Raw genomic sequence first — 15,468 nt, forward strand, 5'->3', positions numbered from 1 at the left:
CTCCACTGTCTGCAGGGAAATGTCTTGCCTGTTTATGTTCCAAGATCCATCCACACTTAAGGAGATTTGTCTCAATGCACCCTTGATGTCTGTTATTTGTTTGACTGTATTTGGCATGAAGGATGAGATCAAACAAAGTGACAGTTTTGGGGAATATAGCTGGGCCCCTTGAGCCCTTATATAATCTTGAATCTGGATCAACTGATGCACTCAGTCACTACGTGGCCTATGAATTAGCTAACTTGCCTCAGCCTGAGAGGATTACTGGAGGATTGAGCAAATAGAGAACTATGAAAGCAGAGACATTGTACTTTCCTAACCAACATAATAATAAAAAAAATCTCCTTTCACCACATTGTCTCTTTTTTCCCCTTAACCAGTACGGTGCCTTGGACGAGGTGATCTCGTCTAAGGCACCGGTTCCCGGGTGCCTTGGACGAGATCACCTTGTCCTTACACCCAGGAACTGGGGGGAGCGCTAGCGCTCCCCCCATGAGCCCCCCCACCCACACCCCCGGTCGTGGATGGAAGGGGAAGCCCTTCCCCTTCCTCCCGACCCCTCCCTTGGCAATCCGATGACGTCAGCGCGCTTACAGCGCGCCAACGTCATCAAATATTGCCGATGGACGCGCTGGAAGCCATTTGCTTCCAGCGCGTCGAGGGAGCAGGATTGCAGGTGAGTCCTTCCCTCTTTGGGTGGTGGGGGAAAACAGACACGGGGGGAAAGGAAAGGGTTTTTCCTTTCCCCCAGTGCCTGTTTTCAGTGGATTCCTGCTCCAGGATCGCGGGCGGGGCCTAAGTGACCACTAGACTAAACCACTAGACACCAGGGAAATTATTTTCTTTGTTTTAGGGCAGCGCCCCTTTAGGCAAGGGTCGCTGCCCCGGGGGCAATAATTTTTTTTATGTGTTTCGGCCGCCCCTGGGGCTAGATAGGCCATGTTTTTGGCCGATCTGGCCCCCGGGGAGAGGGGTCGAAACCCACTAGGCGCCAGGGATTGTGAGGTGTGTGTGTGTTTTGTGTGTTTGGGGGCACCCCTTGGGCAAGGGTCGCCCCCCCCCAAAGGGGGAAAATTTTGTATTGGCTATCTCTGCCCCCTTGGGGCAGAGGGGCCTATTTTTGTAGGCCCATCTGCCCCCAAGGAGGGCAGAAACCACCAATACGGCAGGGATTTCTTTTTTTTGGTTCCCCTTTTTTTGTTTAGTGCTGGGGGTGCCCCCCGTTTGCCTCCTTTGGCAAGGGTCCCCCCTAAAGTGGGCACAGAGCTGTTGGCTATTTCTGCCCTCCTTGGGAGCAGATCGGCCAATTTCTTTACGCCCATCTGCCCCCAAGGGGGGCAGAATCCACTTAGGCACCAGGGATCCTGTGTGTGGGTATGGGTGTGTGTGTGTGTGTTGTGTGGGGGGGTGGCGGCACCTTTGGCAAGGGTTGCCCCCCAAAGGGGGCACGTTAGTGATGGCCATTTCTGCCCACCTTGGAGCCACAGCCTATTTATTTTTAGGCCCATCTGCCTCCTAGTGGGGCAGAAGCCACTTAGGCACCAGGGACAATTTCTAAGTTCTTGGTGGTGGGGTGTTTGTCAACTGGCGAAGTAATTGTATTTGTGATTATAACAGTTTATTTCTTCTTTTTGTTCTAGTTCAAAGCTTTTGCTTCCTTTGCTGTGGATCCTTTGCTGGTTTTGGCAGCAGTTGTCCTGCGGTTTGCATAGTTGCATGTTTTAGGTAAGTGAAAGCAATTTACTCCAAAGGAGTATTCTTGACATGCACGAATGACATGTTTGTAGGTGGTGTACTAAATGCAGTATTGTGTGTGAAATTGTCCTTAGATTTGAGCACAATGTTATTTGTGTTGTCATATGTCTAATTTGCTTTTTTCTTTTTTCTTTTTAGTGGGATATCATTGGTGATTGCTGTGTCTGTGCAGGGTAGTTGCTGGTGAGTAGCTTTTTCAGGTAAGTGAGTGGTATAGTTTTTTAGTACATAACTCTTAGTGATAAACCTACACTTCGTTTATTACTTATTTTAGTGCTAGTTGTTGTTGGCAATCCATTTGTTGTTAGTGAGGACCGTGGCTAGCCACAGAGTGATCGCTCAGCAGGTTGTTGGCATGCTCTTTGAGTCATCTTCAGACCATGATTACAAGACTGACTCTGCATCTGAGGCAGAGGAGGAAGCGAGAGATTCTGGTAGTTTTCTGTCCGAGAGTATTCTTCTGATGAGGAAGCTACTCTCAGTGCAGATGAAAGGCCTGTTGTAGAGGAGGACCTTGATATGCCAAGAGTGCAGCAGCCTGGGGCTGAAGGGTTTCCCATTAGAAGACCTGACACCTGGATTGCCCCAAACATGGAGCAGCCACAGTTACCTGCATTTACTGGTCTCCCAGTCAATACGGAAAACTTTTTGTCTGTCCATTTCTTTCACTTGTTTATGGAAGATGTATTTTTGGAAGAGATTGTGGAGTAGACTAATTTGTATGCAGAGCAATATTTGCGGGACAACGATGTCAGACTTAAGCCTCAGTCTGGAGCTACTCAGTGGGTTCCCACATATCTGGAAGAGATTAAAAAGTTTTTAGGTTTGACATTTTTGATGGGGTTAATCAGGAAGCCGTCACTGGCTTCTTATTGGTCTACTAGTCCCTTGATGACAACGGCTATATTTCCTGCAACTATGACACGTAATAGCTATTTGCTGCTTCTTCGTATGCTGCATTTTGTAGACAATGCTTTAGCCTTGCCACGAGATCACCCTGATTGTGACCGTCTTTTTAAGATTAGGCCTGTCCTTGATCATTTTGTAGATCGGTTTTCAGAGGTCTATGTTCCAGGCAAAGAGATAAGTGTGGACGAGTCTTTGGTCCTTTTCAAGGGGCGTTTAATTTTTAAGCAGTACATTCCTAGTAACAGGGCACGGTATGGGATTAAATTGTATATGCTGTAAGAAAGCAGTACAGGATATGTGTATAATTTGCAGGTCTACACTGGTAGGGATTCCAGTATTGACCCTCCTGGTTGTCCGGCCACTTTTGGAGTTAGGGAAAAAATTGTGTGGGAATTTGGTAGACGACTGTTTAACAAAGGTCACTATTTGTACGTAGATAATTTCTACACTGGAGTGCAGTTGTTCAAGGAGTTGCTTAGAGTGGACACTGTTGCTTGTGGCACAATCCGTTCTAACCGGAAAGGCTATCCAAGGGAGCTTGTCTGTAAAAAAACTTGAGAGGGGACAGTACAGTGCCTTGCGGAATAATGAGCTGCTAGCTCTGAAATTTTCAGACAGGAGGGATGGGTACATGCTATCTACCATACATGATGAGAGTACTTCCCCTGTGACTGTTTGGGGTCAGGTTGCGGAAGTGCGCAAACCTGCGTGCATTTTGGACTACAATAGGCACATGGGTGATGTTGATAAGAGTAGATCAGAGGTTGGAACCTTACACTGCTCTTCGTAAGTCTTACGTGTGGTATAACAAGTTGGCCCTAAATTTATTTCATTTGGCAACTTTTAATGCTTTTATTGTGTTCAAGGATTGTTCACCTGAGTCAAGGATGACATTTGTTAAATTTCAGGAGTCAGTGATAGAGAGCCTTATTGTGGTGGAACGGGCAACAGTTCCTAGAGTAGAAGTGGTGGAGGATGTGGATAGATTGAAAGATCGCCACTTTCCAGATCACATTCCTCCCACTCCCAAAAAAGACTTGCCCACAAAAAAATGTAGAGTATGTGCCCGGAGATCAATCCGGAGGGAGGGCCGGATGTACTGCCCCGAATGGCCTTCAAAGCCTGGGCTTTGTGTGCCCGGCTGTTTTAGAAGTTACCACACAAGGAAAAACTTTTGGGAAATACCGTGAGCGTAAACTGCCTATTTTATATTTTCAGATGTTCGGTTTCACGGTTGGCATTACTGTCATGTATTTAGTTAGAGCTTTTGTGTTTGTAGTTTTGTACTTATTTTATAATTAGTTAGTGGTTTCTTTGTTGTTTATAAACAAACAAAAAAGTGATGGCGGTGTGCGTGGGGTGGCGCTTGGCTGGCGGTATGGGTGGGGTGGCGCTTTGCTGGCGGTATGGGTGGGGTGGCGCTTTGCTGGCGGTGTGCTTGGGGTGGTGCTTTGCTGGCGGTGTGCTTGGGGTGGTGCTTTGCTGGCGGTGTGCTTGGGGTGGCGCTTGGCTGGTGGTGTGCTTGGGGTGGCGCTTGGCTGGCGGTATGGGTGGGGTGGCGCTTGGCTGGTGGTGTGCTTGGGGTGGCGTTTGGCTGGCGGTGTACTTGGGGTGGCGCTTGGCTGGCGGTATGGGTGGGGTGGCGCTTGGCTGGTGGTGTGCTTGGGGTGGCGTTTGGCTGGCGGTATGGGTGGGGTGGCGCTTGGCTACCAGTGCCAGCCAAACGCCGGTCCACACACTCATCAGCTGGTGTGACTGCTGTATCAGGTATGTGGGCGTATGAAAGTGATGGGCCCTTGACTGGCGCTGTCTGTCGATGCGAGTGTTGTAATGTGCTGGGCCCGTGGCTGGCGGTGTGAGTGGTCTTGTGCATGTCATGTATGAAAGGTGTGTGAATGGACTGTAAAGCAGTTGGTGTTTTGCCGTGGCTTTACCGCTCACGAGCTGTGAGTCATTGGTTCAGTTTTTTGGCCTTTCGGTTATTACCAGTGCATTTCACTTTTGTGAAATCTCTTGTTAATAAAATTTGATCTACTGAACCATCACTCACCCTCGTGCGAAATCCAACCAGTATGTGTGGTACATATGACAAACCCTGCTCCGCTGTAATCAGGCGTCGCAGCACACTTGACACGCTAGGTGCCTCAGGTGGGACCCCGATGATGAAGAATGCCACCAACTTGGTTGGTGGGTGAGGGGTCTTTTTCACATAACCTAAGTGCGTTTCTTTTCACAATTTTAGTGTTTGGCACATCACAGATGTATGTGGACACATCAAAATGATATATTACAAAACTACCTGTGTTTGGGGGGCGAGGGGGCACCTATGTTTTTGGTCCTGGGTACGGCCTTCATCTAGGGAAACCTACCAAACCCAGACGTGTTTTAAAACTAGACACCCCAAGGAGTCCAGGGAGGTGTGGCCTGCGTGGATCCCCCAACATTTTCTTACCCAGACTCCTCTGCAAACCTCAAAATTTGCTTAAAAAAGCATATTTTCCTGACTTTCGTTTGTACGATCACCGCTCCAGCACAAAATTCCTACTCCCCAACATTCCCCTCAGTCTCCCAAGTAAAATGACACCTCACTTGTGTGGGTCCCCAAAGCAGAGTCAGCCTAAAGATGTATAAAAGAAGAATATGTCCTTATCAACCTCTATCTCTACAGGTTTTTGGCCTTATTCTGTTGCAGGCACCTGGCCCACCCACACAAGTGAGGTATAATTTTTATCGGGAGACTCGGGGGAAACGCTGGGTGGAAGGAAATTTGTGGCTCCTCTCAGATTCTGTCACCGAAATGTGAGGAAAATGTGTTTTAGCCAAATTTTGAGGTTTGCAAAGGATTCTGGGTAATGGAACCTGGTCAGAGCCCCACAAGTCACCCCATCTTGGATTCCCCTAGGTCTCTAGTTTTCAAAAATGGTCAGGTTTGGTAGGTTTCCCTAGGTGCCGACTGAGCTACAGGCCAAAATCTACAGGTAGGCACTTTGCTAAAAACACCTCTGTTTTCTGTCACAAAATGGGCTGTGTCCACGTTGTGTTTTGGGGCATTTCTTGTTGCGGGCGCTAGCCCTACCCACACAAGTGAGGTATCATTTTTATCGGGAGACTTGGGGGAACATAGAATAGCAAAACAAGTGTTACTGCCCCTTGTCTTTCTCTACATTTTTTCCTTCCAAATATAAGAGAGTGTGTAAAAAATACGTCTATTTGAGAAATGCCCTGTAATTCACATGTTAGTATGGGCACCACGGAATTCAGAGATGTGCAAAGAACCACTGCTCCTCAACACCTTATTTTGTGCCCATTTTGGAAATACAAAGGTTTTCTTGATAGCTATTTTTCACTCTTTATATTTCAGCAAATGAATTGCTGTTTACCCGGTATAGAATGAAAACCCACTGCAGGGTTCAGCTCGTTTATTGGCTCTGGGTACCTAGGGTTCTTGATGAACCTACAATCCCCGCAACCAGAAGAGTCCAGTAGACGTAACGGTATATTGCTTTAAAAAATCTGACATTGCAGGAAAAAGTTACAGAGTAAAACGTAGAGAAAAACTGCTGTTTTTTTCACCTCAATTTCAATTTTGTTTTTTCAGTTGTTATTTTCTGTAGGAAACCCTTGTAGGATCTACACAAATTACCCCTTGCTGAATTCAGAATTTTGTCTACTTTTCAGAAATGTTTAGGTTTCACTCCCATTTCTGTCACTGACTAGAAGGAGGCTGAAAGCACAAAAAATTGTAAAAATGGGGTATGTCCCAGTAAAATGCCAAAACTGTGTTGAAAAATTGGGTTTTCTGATTCAAGTCTGCCTGTTCCTGGAAGCCGAGGATTTTAGCACCGCAAACCCTTTGTTGATGCCATTTTCAGGGAAAAAAAAACACAAGCCTTCTTCTGCAGCCCCTTTTTTTCCCATTTTTTTGAAAAAAAACTAAATTTTCACTTTATTTTGGCTAATTTCTTGGCCTTCTTCAGGGGAACCCACAAAGTCTGGGTACCTCTAGAATCCCTAGGATGTTGGAAAAAAAGGACGCAAATTTGGCTTGGCTAGCTTATGTGGACAAAAAGTTATGAGGGCTTAAGTGCGAACTGCCCCAAATAGCCAAAAAAAAGGCCTGGCACAGGAGGGGTAAAAGGCCTGGCAGCGAAGGGGTTAAAGGCCATTCATTACAATTAATGAAAGTGGAAGCTGTTCTGGGAAGACATTCTAAAGTATCAGAAGGATCCTTCATTATGTAAACTAGAAAGATCAAGGGTCTCTAGGATTCACAAAAAATAGTGGGCACCCATGCACTGGTGAGGGCAGCAAGGTAACAAGGGAAGGCAATTTGCTCTTGAGCTACCAGAGCAGCAACCTTCCAAGTGTTTCTCACACCCATCTAAGCTTGCCACCTGACCAGGTTTCCACCAGCACCACTGGTATGTCAAAGACCCAGCCAGTACAAAAATAAGCAAAATCACGTAAAGCCGGTAGCCCCTATCTATACAATTTTAGACAGCAGATATGAATAGAAAACACTTTCAAATGTGTTCTAGAGTGGAGTTAACGATCCCTTACAAATAATTAAGGTCAATGAGGGCAGAAGTCTTGTTACAAATGAATGAGTTTCTTTTCAGTCTTATTTAGTATCATGTCTGAGCCTTTGCAGACTCTTTAAAAAAAAAAAAAAAAAAAAAAAAAAAAAACGAAGAAGAGCAAAAGACTGGTATTTCTCTCCTAGAAAGGGTGCAACCATATGCTCACCACATGTGCAGGATGCCTCTCTAATTGGGATCTGAGCTACGACCAGACTAGGGCTCACCCCGCTGGTGCTCATCTGTCTGAGAGCTTGAGAGGCGCTTAGGGTGTGAACCACTGCTCAAATTCTGGCTTCCTGTAACCTAGAAGGAATTTGGACTTTTAGCTTTCAGCATCCTTCCACATCATTGCTCCTTTGTGGGATGCATTTACACAACAGTAGACAGCATAAATAAGTTTTTTTTTAAAAAAAATTTATTTTTTAAATGGTGCACAGACACTGCTCCTGTCACCAATTCCCATTCATGCCCTTTTCTATCTTTTTACTCATTCAACATCACTGCTTTGCAAAAGTAGCTATATGGATTACTGGGACTTCTTGAATTAGCCCCCTGTTTGTGTAAGGGCAAACACTATCCCCCTGACAATGTAGTTAAGCTTGTTAGTCCTCATTATAATTTTGTGCCTACAACTCACATACCAAACCCACCCCCCCCCCCCCCCCTCCACCCCCACCCGGACCACGTCCAGCAGTGGCTCCTCTGTTACCTCCCCCGAGCAGCAGCAAGCCTTTAACAACAAAACGATAATAAACTGTGTTTATTATTGTTTTGTTGTTAAAGGGGGCTGGGCCACGAGGGATGACGGGGACGAGGGGAGTGCACTGTGCATATGTATGTTTGGCTGGGCATATCTGGCCGGCCAAACACACATGCGCATTGTGCACTCTTGCCCGGCACTGTGTTGCCGGGCTGGAGAGAGCAGGCACAGGCTCCCAGTTAGCCTGGGGGCGCCTGGCCAAACACACATGCGCACTGCGCTCTCTCTAGCCCGGCACTGCATTGCCGGGTTGGAGAGGGCAGGCACAGGTTCCCAGTTAGCCTGGGAGCACCCTGGCTGGGTGCTTCACCCAATCCTAACGCTGCTCTGAGCAGCGTCAGGATTGGCTGCAAGGCAGACTGGGAGCCTGTGCCTGCAGTGATGAGGGAAAGAGAAGCGGTGCAGAGGCAGAGCATGTTCTTTTTTTTTTAATTCATTAAATGTTTCTGTCAGCCCCCCACCCTTGTCATGCCACGCCACCCAAGCCCTTGAGAGCGCAGAGCCACGACCGACTCTGTCCCATAACATTCTAACCAAACCTCAATGGTCATTAAACACATTTCCCATATAAACTTAAAACAAAACTCTCCCTACCACACTCTTGTATCTTACTATCTGTGTGGTAAATGCCCCCCCCCCCCCCCCCAATATCACAGAATACAATGTGATGGTTCGCCCACATGCGGAAGGAAGGGTTCACCTTATCATAGTGCATCAAAATATACAGTGGAACAAGATGAGTGTAAGCAGAAAATTCACTTTCAGTGAACCCACAACAGCGAAAACGACATGCTGAATTAATCTGAAACGTTACAAAGCACATACGTGTGATAGTTCATAAACAAACAGAATTAAATAAGGGTCCGGCTGTGGTGAAAGAGGGGTGGGTCTTTCATTCACTTCCTTATGTGAAGCGCACAATAATGTAGCCTCTTCCCGCGATGGTAGCTGTCCCATCAGTGAGGCTCTGCAGACCCAGAAGTGAAACAAGTCCGATTATTATTGCATGAAACCTGGTGATGCTTTTAAATCAGTTTTAACTTACATTTTTCTCTATAATGGGTACAAAAACAGCACACAAAAATACAGGTAACATGACAAACAAAACTGTGTCTCACTGAAAAGCAAAGCCAAACCACTGATGTGAGCAAAGAGTATGAAGTATAAAAATATAATTTACCTTCACAAAGAAACGCTTATCTGTCCGCGCAGGGTTGTAAGAGGCCAGGTATGCAGCAATCAGGAGAAATTTGGAATAGTAGGGAAGCTCAACATGAGCGTGAGCAGAAAGTCCTAAAACAATGTTTAGGTTTTAAAATTAGATTAGACGGCACCAACGATATTTATTCACACAATCGAGAGAATGGCGATTTTGCATGGCTTAGGCTTCACAAGATGCAATTGTTGAACCTTTTGGCGGCCCACATCCGATTTTATAAAGTTAAACTATGACGGTGGCACCTACAGCAAATAAAGCAAACACTTGGGCCTGCTCTGAATCGAAGAGAAGAAGACACACATTATTTTCATCCTAACATCAAACGCCCTTAGATATCAAATGTTACTCCAATCTGGGGGGCCCAACAGGGCCAGCTAGAGCACGGGGGCCAGGAGTGCTAGGCCCTCCCAAGTAAGTTCGCTGGCCCACCCAACGCCAACAGAATGCTGTCCATTTGTGTTATTTTTATTAAAGTTTCACGTGGAACTGCAGGCCATGGTTCTGCCCCCTGCACGCGCTTGTAGGATAACGAACAATGAATGGGAGTGTTTTGTGTCTGTTAATGGAGGGCCACAGACTGTGTGCAGTCTAGTCTATTATTTCAAGGCCTGTGGTTTAGAGCGGCTCCACAGCTGAGAGTTTCATTCTAAAAGTAAGAATGAGAACAGTCTCTTTGCTGTGGAGACAGAACAGCCGCTGCATTAACTTCAGGCTAACTTAGGAGACCTTTGGTAAGACCTATCAATGCGTAGACCATCAATAAGAAAATTTTAGTTACCTGTAAATCCTAGTTCTCTTGCACGGGAATCCATATCAGTCAAACTCTGATAACACCCCCCCCCCCCCCAAGTGTGGGGATCCCCGAGTGCGCAAACACACACACACACATATATCAATACGCACATACATACATCTACACCAACACAAATACACACATATATATATATATACACACACACTAAAACAAATTGCAGAGGCGTTATAGTTAGGCTCAGATTTTACACAAAGAAAATCATAGAAAATCACCAACTATACTTACCTCAAGAAACTATAATTCATGGCCTAAGGTAACTAACTCGTGCTCTCACCATTCACCGTTAATTACCCCAGATATTACATCACTAATGCCATCTTGTACGACATCATTGATAATATCACTGTAACATTTGCAGTAACATTTTTGATGAGAAAAATGTGCATGCCGAGTGCGAGAGTTACCTTAAGGCACGAGTTATATTTACTTGACTTTTGGTATTTTTTTTTAATAGAGAATTTCTAAGTTTTTTTTTTTTTTATTTCCAATTCCTAACTATAATGTCCCTGTAACCTTTGTTTTCAGGAAAGTTTCAGGGTTTTCATCTTGCTGCTCCTGGCCCCCGTCCTGCTTGCCCTTTGTGGTGTATTGTGCTGCTGCAACCCCCAACGCCTCCCCTGTAAGGTCAGTTTCATCAATCAATCAATCAATCAGTGACATTTATAGAGCATATGTTATCACCCAACGGGTCTCAAGGAGGTAGCAGGGGACGTTGGTCAGTGGAAGAGCCAGGTCTTGAGGTCCTTACCCAACTGAGCCAGCAATGGGGACTGCTTGAGGAGGACAGGCATTGTGTTCTAGGTCTGCACGGCAAGGTAGGAGAAGGATTTTCCTCCAGCCGTGTTCTTCCGGATCCCGGCGATGGTAGCAAGGGCCAGTTGCGCTGAGAAGAGTTTCCTGGAGGGGGTGTAGGAGAGGCGGTGGTTGAGGTAGGCAAGTCAGATGTTGTGGAGGGCCTTGTATGCGTGTATCAGGAGTTTGAAGGCGATGCGTTTTGTTGATTGGGAGCCAGTGTAGGTCTCTCAGCTGGGTGGAGATGTGGCTGTGGTGGGGGATGTCCAGGATCAGTCTGGCAGCAGCGTTCTGAATTCTCTGGAGTCTTGCTTGGAGTGTTTTGTTGATTTCAGCACACAGTGCGTTACCTAAGTCAAGCTTGCTGCTAATGAGTGCCTGCTTGACTATTTTTCTTGTGAGAAAGAGGATCTACTTGATGATCTTCCGGAGCAGGCGAAGCGTGTGGAAGCATGAAGAGGAGACAGCGCTGACTTGACGGACCATGGACAGTGATGAGTCAAGGATGATGCCGAGGTTGCAGGCGTGGTCAGTCAGAGTTGGGGCAGTTCCGAGGCAACTGGGCCACCAGGAGTCGTCCCAGGTGGAAGTGGCGGATCCCAGAATGAGGATCTCTGTCTTGTCAGTTGAGCTTGATACAGCTGCCCCTCATCCAGTCGACAATAGGCTTCATTCCACTGTGAAAGTTCTTTTTGGTTCCTTGGTGAGGGAGAGAATGAGCTGTGTGTCGTCAGCGTATGAGATGATGTTCCCCTGTGGTGTCTGAAGATCCCGGCGAGCGGGGCCATGTAGATGTTAAAGAGGGTGGGGCTCAAGGAGGAACCCTGAGGAACTCCACACATGGTTTCTATCAGCTTTGAGGTAAAAGGTGGAAGCCTGACTCCCTGGGTTCGGCTGGTGAGGAAGGAACAGATCCATTTCAAGTTGTTGCCGCGGATGCTGATGTCGTGTAGTCTGGTGCAGAGGGTGGTATGGGAGGCGGTGTCGAAGGCAGTGGAGAGGTTGAAGACGATGAGGGCAGCTGTCTCGCCGTGGTCGAGTAGGTCCAGCAGGTTGCGGATGTCATCTGTGGCTGCTAGGAGTGAGGTTTTGGTGCTGTGGTTACTCCTGAATCCGGATTGGGAGGTTTCGAGGATGTGTTGGCTTCAATGAACTCTGTGAGCTGGGCGTTGATCGCTTTTTTGATGAAAAGGAAGGAGTGAGAAGTCTGTAGTTTTTCATCTCTGTAGGGTCTGCGGAAGGTTTCTTCAGGTCTTTATCTCAGCGTTTTCCCAGGTTTCCTAGAAGGTGGCGGTTTTGATGGAGCAGTTGATGGTGCGGCACAGTCCAGGAGCGATGATGGCGCTGGCTCGATTAAAGATGTGGTGGGGGCATGGGTCCAAGGGTGCCCCAGAGTCATACTCATGAGCTTGAGGGTGTCCTCCAGGGTAAGGGGGACAGGTGGGTTCAGTGCTCTAAGATCGGTTGGTGATAAGTGTACATGGTGCTGGGGGGCAGTCCTCTGCTTGCAAATTCTTCATAGATGTCCTGGATTTTCCAGTGGAAGGAGGAGCCGAGGCTGTTGCAGAGATCTTGGGAGGAATGGATGTCCGTGGTGCCTGGATTTGTGAATTCCTTGACCATGGTGAAAAGTTCCTTGCTGTTGTTTGCGTTGGTGTTGAGATTCTCCAGCATGACTGATTTCCTGGCTGATCTGATGAGCTGGCGGTGGGATCTGATGGCATCTTTGAAGGCCCTGTGGTCTGTAGCACTCTTACTGCTTCTCCATTTTCTCTCAAGTTGTCTGTATGGAATCTTGGATTGTTGGAGGCTGCCGAGAACCAGCTGGGTCTCCTTTGGTAATTGCCGGCAGGTTTCCTTAATGGGCCTAGGGTGTTGGCACAGTAGCGATACATTGGTGAAGGATATGGGCTGAGGTGTTTGTGTCCGCGGTGTCTGGTGGGGAGGAGTGGCGGAGCGCGGTGTTGAGCTGGGCCAGTTCCTGCACGGGGCGATGGTCTTGGTGCACTTCAACCGTTTTGGTGAAGAAGTAGATGCAGTGGTGGTCGGTCCAGTGGAGTTCAGAGGTGTGTGAAAAGGAGATGTGGTTTCCGACAGTGAAGACAGGGACGAGGGTCTGACATGCTGAGTGCGTGGGCAGGTCTACCAGTTGCTTAAGTCTGAGTGTGGTGAGGTTCTCCATGAGGGTGGCCATGTTTGGATCCCTGTGGTTGTCGAGGTGAAAGTTGAGGTCACTGAGGACTATGTAGTATGTTGAGGTGGGGTATGAGGGGGCGATGAAGTCCACCAGTGCTTCGCTGAAGGGTGAGCAGGGTCCAGGTGGTCTGTAAATGAGCTTTCTGTAGAGGGCAGTGTTTGGATTAATCTGGATCTGAAAGTGAAGGTGTTCAGTGGTGGGGGTCTGGATATCGACGCTGGTTGTGAGGTGGAGTGATATGTTGTGGACAATGGCGACACCCCTTCCAGGCCGTTGACACGGCCTTAATGTATCCTCTTGTAGCCGTCTGGGATGGAAGTGGCGAGGACCAGAGCTGAAGAGGTGGTGATCCAAGTCTCTGTGAAGAAGGCAACATCCAGGGCGATGGAGTCGCCAAGGTCCCAAACATTTACTGCATGTTTGATGAGGGAGCAAGTACTGAGTCGTATACACCTGAGATGTCTTGGGGAGGGTCCAGTGGAGAAGGGGTTTAGGGTGCAAGGACAGGTGAAAGTGCAGTTGCGGCAGGAGAACGGACCTTGGGTGTTCCTGGGTGAGGTGAGGTGACAGGCGGCTGAGTCTTGTTGAGGGTGTGCAGGGCCCTGGTGTTGTATCTGAAGGGGAAGCGGGGACCAGGGTCTGTGGCGCTGAGCACGGTCCAGCTGCTGCAGGTGCAGACGGGCTTGGCTTTGGTGCCCCTGTCCAATTCCCACCTGCTCTCTGACATACAAGTCCATGTCCCTACCCCTTTCCTCCTGCCTTCCGTGACCCAATGTACCATACATGCCAACATTTTGAAATTGGCAAGAGTGAGATTTTGAAAAAAAAAAAAAAAAAAAAAAAAAAAACCTGGGGAATTGATTTTCCTGATTGACTTACACTGAAAACTTCGATTCCATCAAGATGGCGTTCAGATGTGTCACACTTTTGCCATACATTTAAAATGTTAGAACTCTATTTGCTCATTAGAATACTCTAGTAAAGCTGCTGGTAACCAAGGAGTTAACTGGCACTCTGCTACTGGTTTGAAAGTGCATGTTTTAGTCTGTATGTCAGAACATTTTAATGAAATAGAAGAGCAAGATATTTGAGAACATGCTTAAAATGTGTCAAAAAATATGCGGCCACCCTCCCACAAAAAGTTAATAATCAGACGGGGCCCCGGGGGATGTGGTCTCCGTGGCCAAAATCAACCAGTAGAGGGGGCATGCAGACTTGCTGCCAATTACAGCCGTGCATGGCCAAAGGCTGTGTGCACCTCTGGGTTGGGTGGTTATAGGGGTTGGCCACAGGGTCTGGCAGTGGTTGGATTAACGCATAGTAATGAAAACTACCTTACGTTAAAAAGAAAGTAGCAATTAACTGAGAAGCCAAAGGTTACAGGGCCTTTAGAGTTAGGAAATTGAATTAAAAAAATGTAGAAATTCATTAAAAAAAACAAAGGTTACAGGGACGTTATAGTTAGGCTCACATTTTAAAAGTACCAAACCATAGAAATGTACCTGTTATAGTTTGAGTTATTTCAAGTATCTAAAACTTGCGCCCTCGCCATGCACTGCTAATTGCCATACAAAATACAGCACTCATGACATCATTGATAATATCAACGTAATAAAATGTAGTACAAAACTATGACGAAAGAACTGCATGGCAGGGGCACGAGTTGTAGTTACCTTAGGACATGAGTTATAGTTAATTGCGATAACTATCACAGGTGAATTTCTATGGTTCGCTACGTTTAAAATGTGAGCCTCGCTACATACTCATAGGAAAAACAGCAAAGGTTACAGAGACATTTTAGTAAAGAAAAAGAATTAAAAACAAACTCACCGGAAAAAAAAACAAAGGTTAAAGGAACGTTATAGTTACGTAAAGATTTTATTCTAAAAAAATCAGAGAACCCGTTCTACTTAGTAGTCAGCAGCCCTAACTATAACTTACACCCACACAATGCACTGTTTATCACCTCACATAATACATCACTCATAACATGGTCAGTGACATCACTGATGACATCTATTTTGTGTAAAACTGTAAAAAATATTATCAAGTGTTAAAGGTAGATACAATGGTATTGTTTAAGTGCAATTAGTAGTGTTACACAGGTAGTGATCACTGATGATGGTGGTTTTGTAATAGTAAGTATAGTTGTATGACTGACTTACTAGCTCTTACTGAGTGACTGGGTTACATTGTTGCTGTGTGCGTAAATAAGTCTGTGGGAGTAGTTGTATGTGTAACTGTCTCACAGTATTTGTTATGTTGAGTATGTTTGATTGACTGGCTGAGTGGCTCTGAGTGAGTTAGATGCTGTGTCAGTATCTGTAATGGTGACTTAGTGGACGTGTCAGTTACTGTATGCATAAGTGAGTGTATCAGCGAATGTGTGGGTATGCACTTGTATCAGTGATTGTATAGGAGAGTGTATATGTGTTTGTATCT

The 15,468-nt window shown here is 46.5% G+C and overlaps 1 protein-coding gene across 1 annotated transcript in view; it reads right to left on the minus strand.

The window, feature by feature from the left end:
* Positions 1-15,468, minus strand: part of ORC5 (origin recognition complex subunit 5) — a 322,089-nt gene that overhangs the window by 101,071 nt on the left and 205,550 nt on the right. The window contains exon 10 of the mRNA XM_069229642.1: positions 9,185-9,297. Within this exon, the coding sequence (XP_069085743.1) occupies positions 9,185-9,297 (113 nt within the window). The remainder of the gene's footprint in view (positions 1-9,184; positions 9,298-15,468) is intronic.

This window comes from Pleurodeles waltl, chromosome 4_1, assembly GCF_031143425.1.
Source record: "Pleurodeles waltl isolate 20211129_DDA chromosome 4_1, aPleWal1.hap1.20221129, whole genome shotgun sequence".
Lineage (NCBI taxonomy): Eukaryota > Metazoa > Chordata > Amphibia > Caudata > Salamandridae > Pleurodeles > Pleurodeles waltl.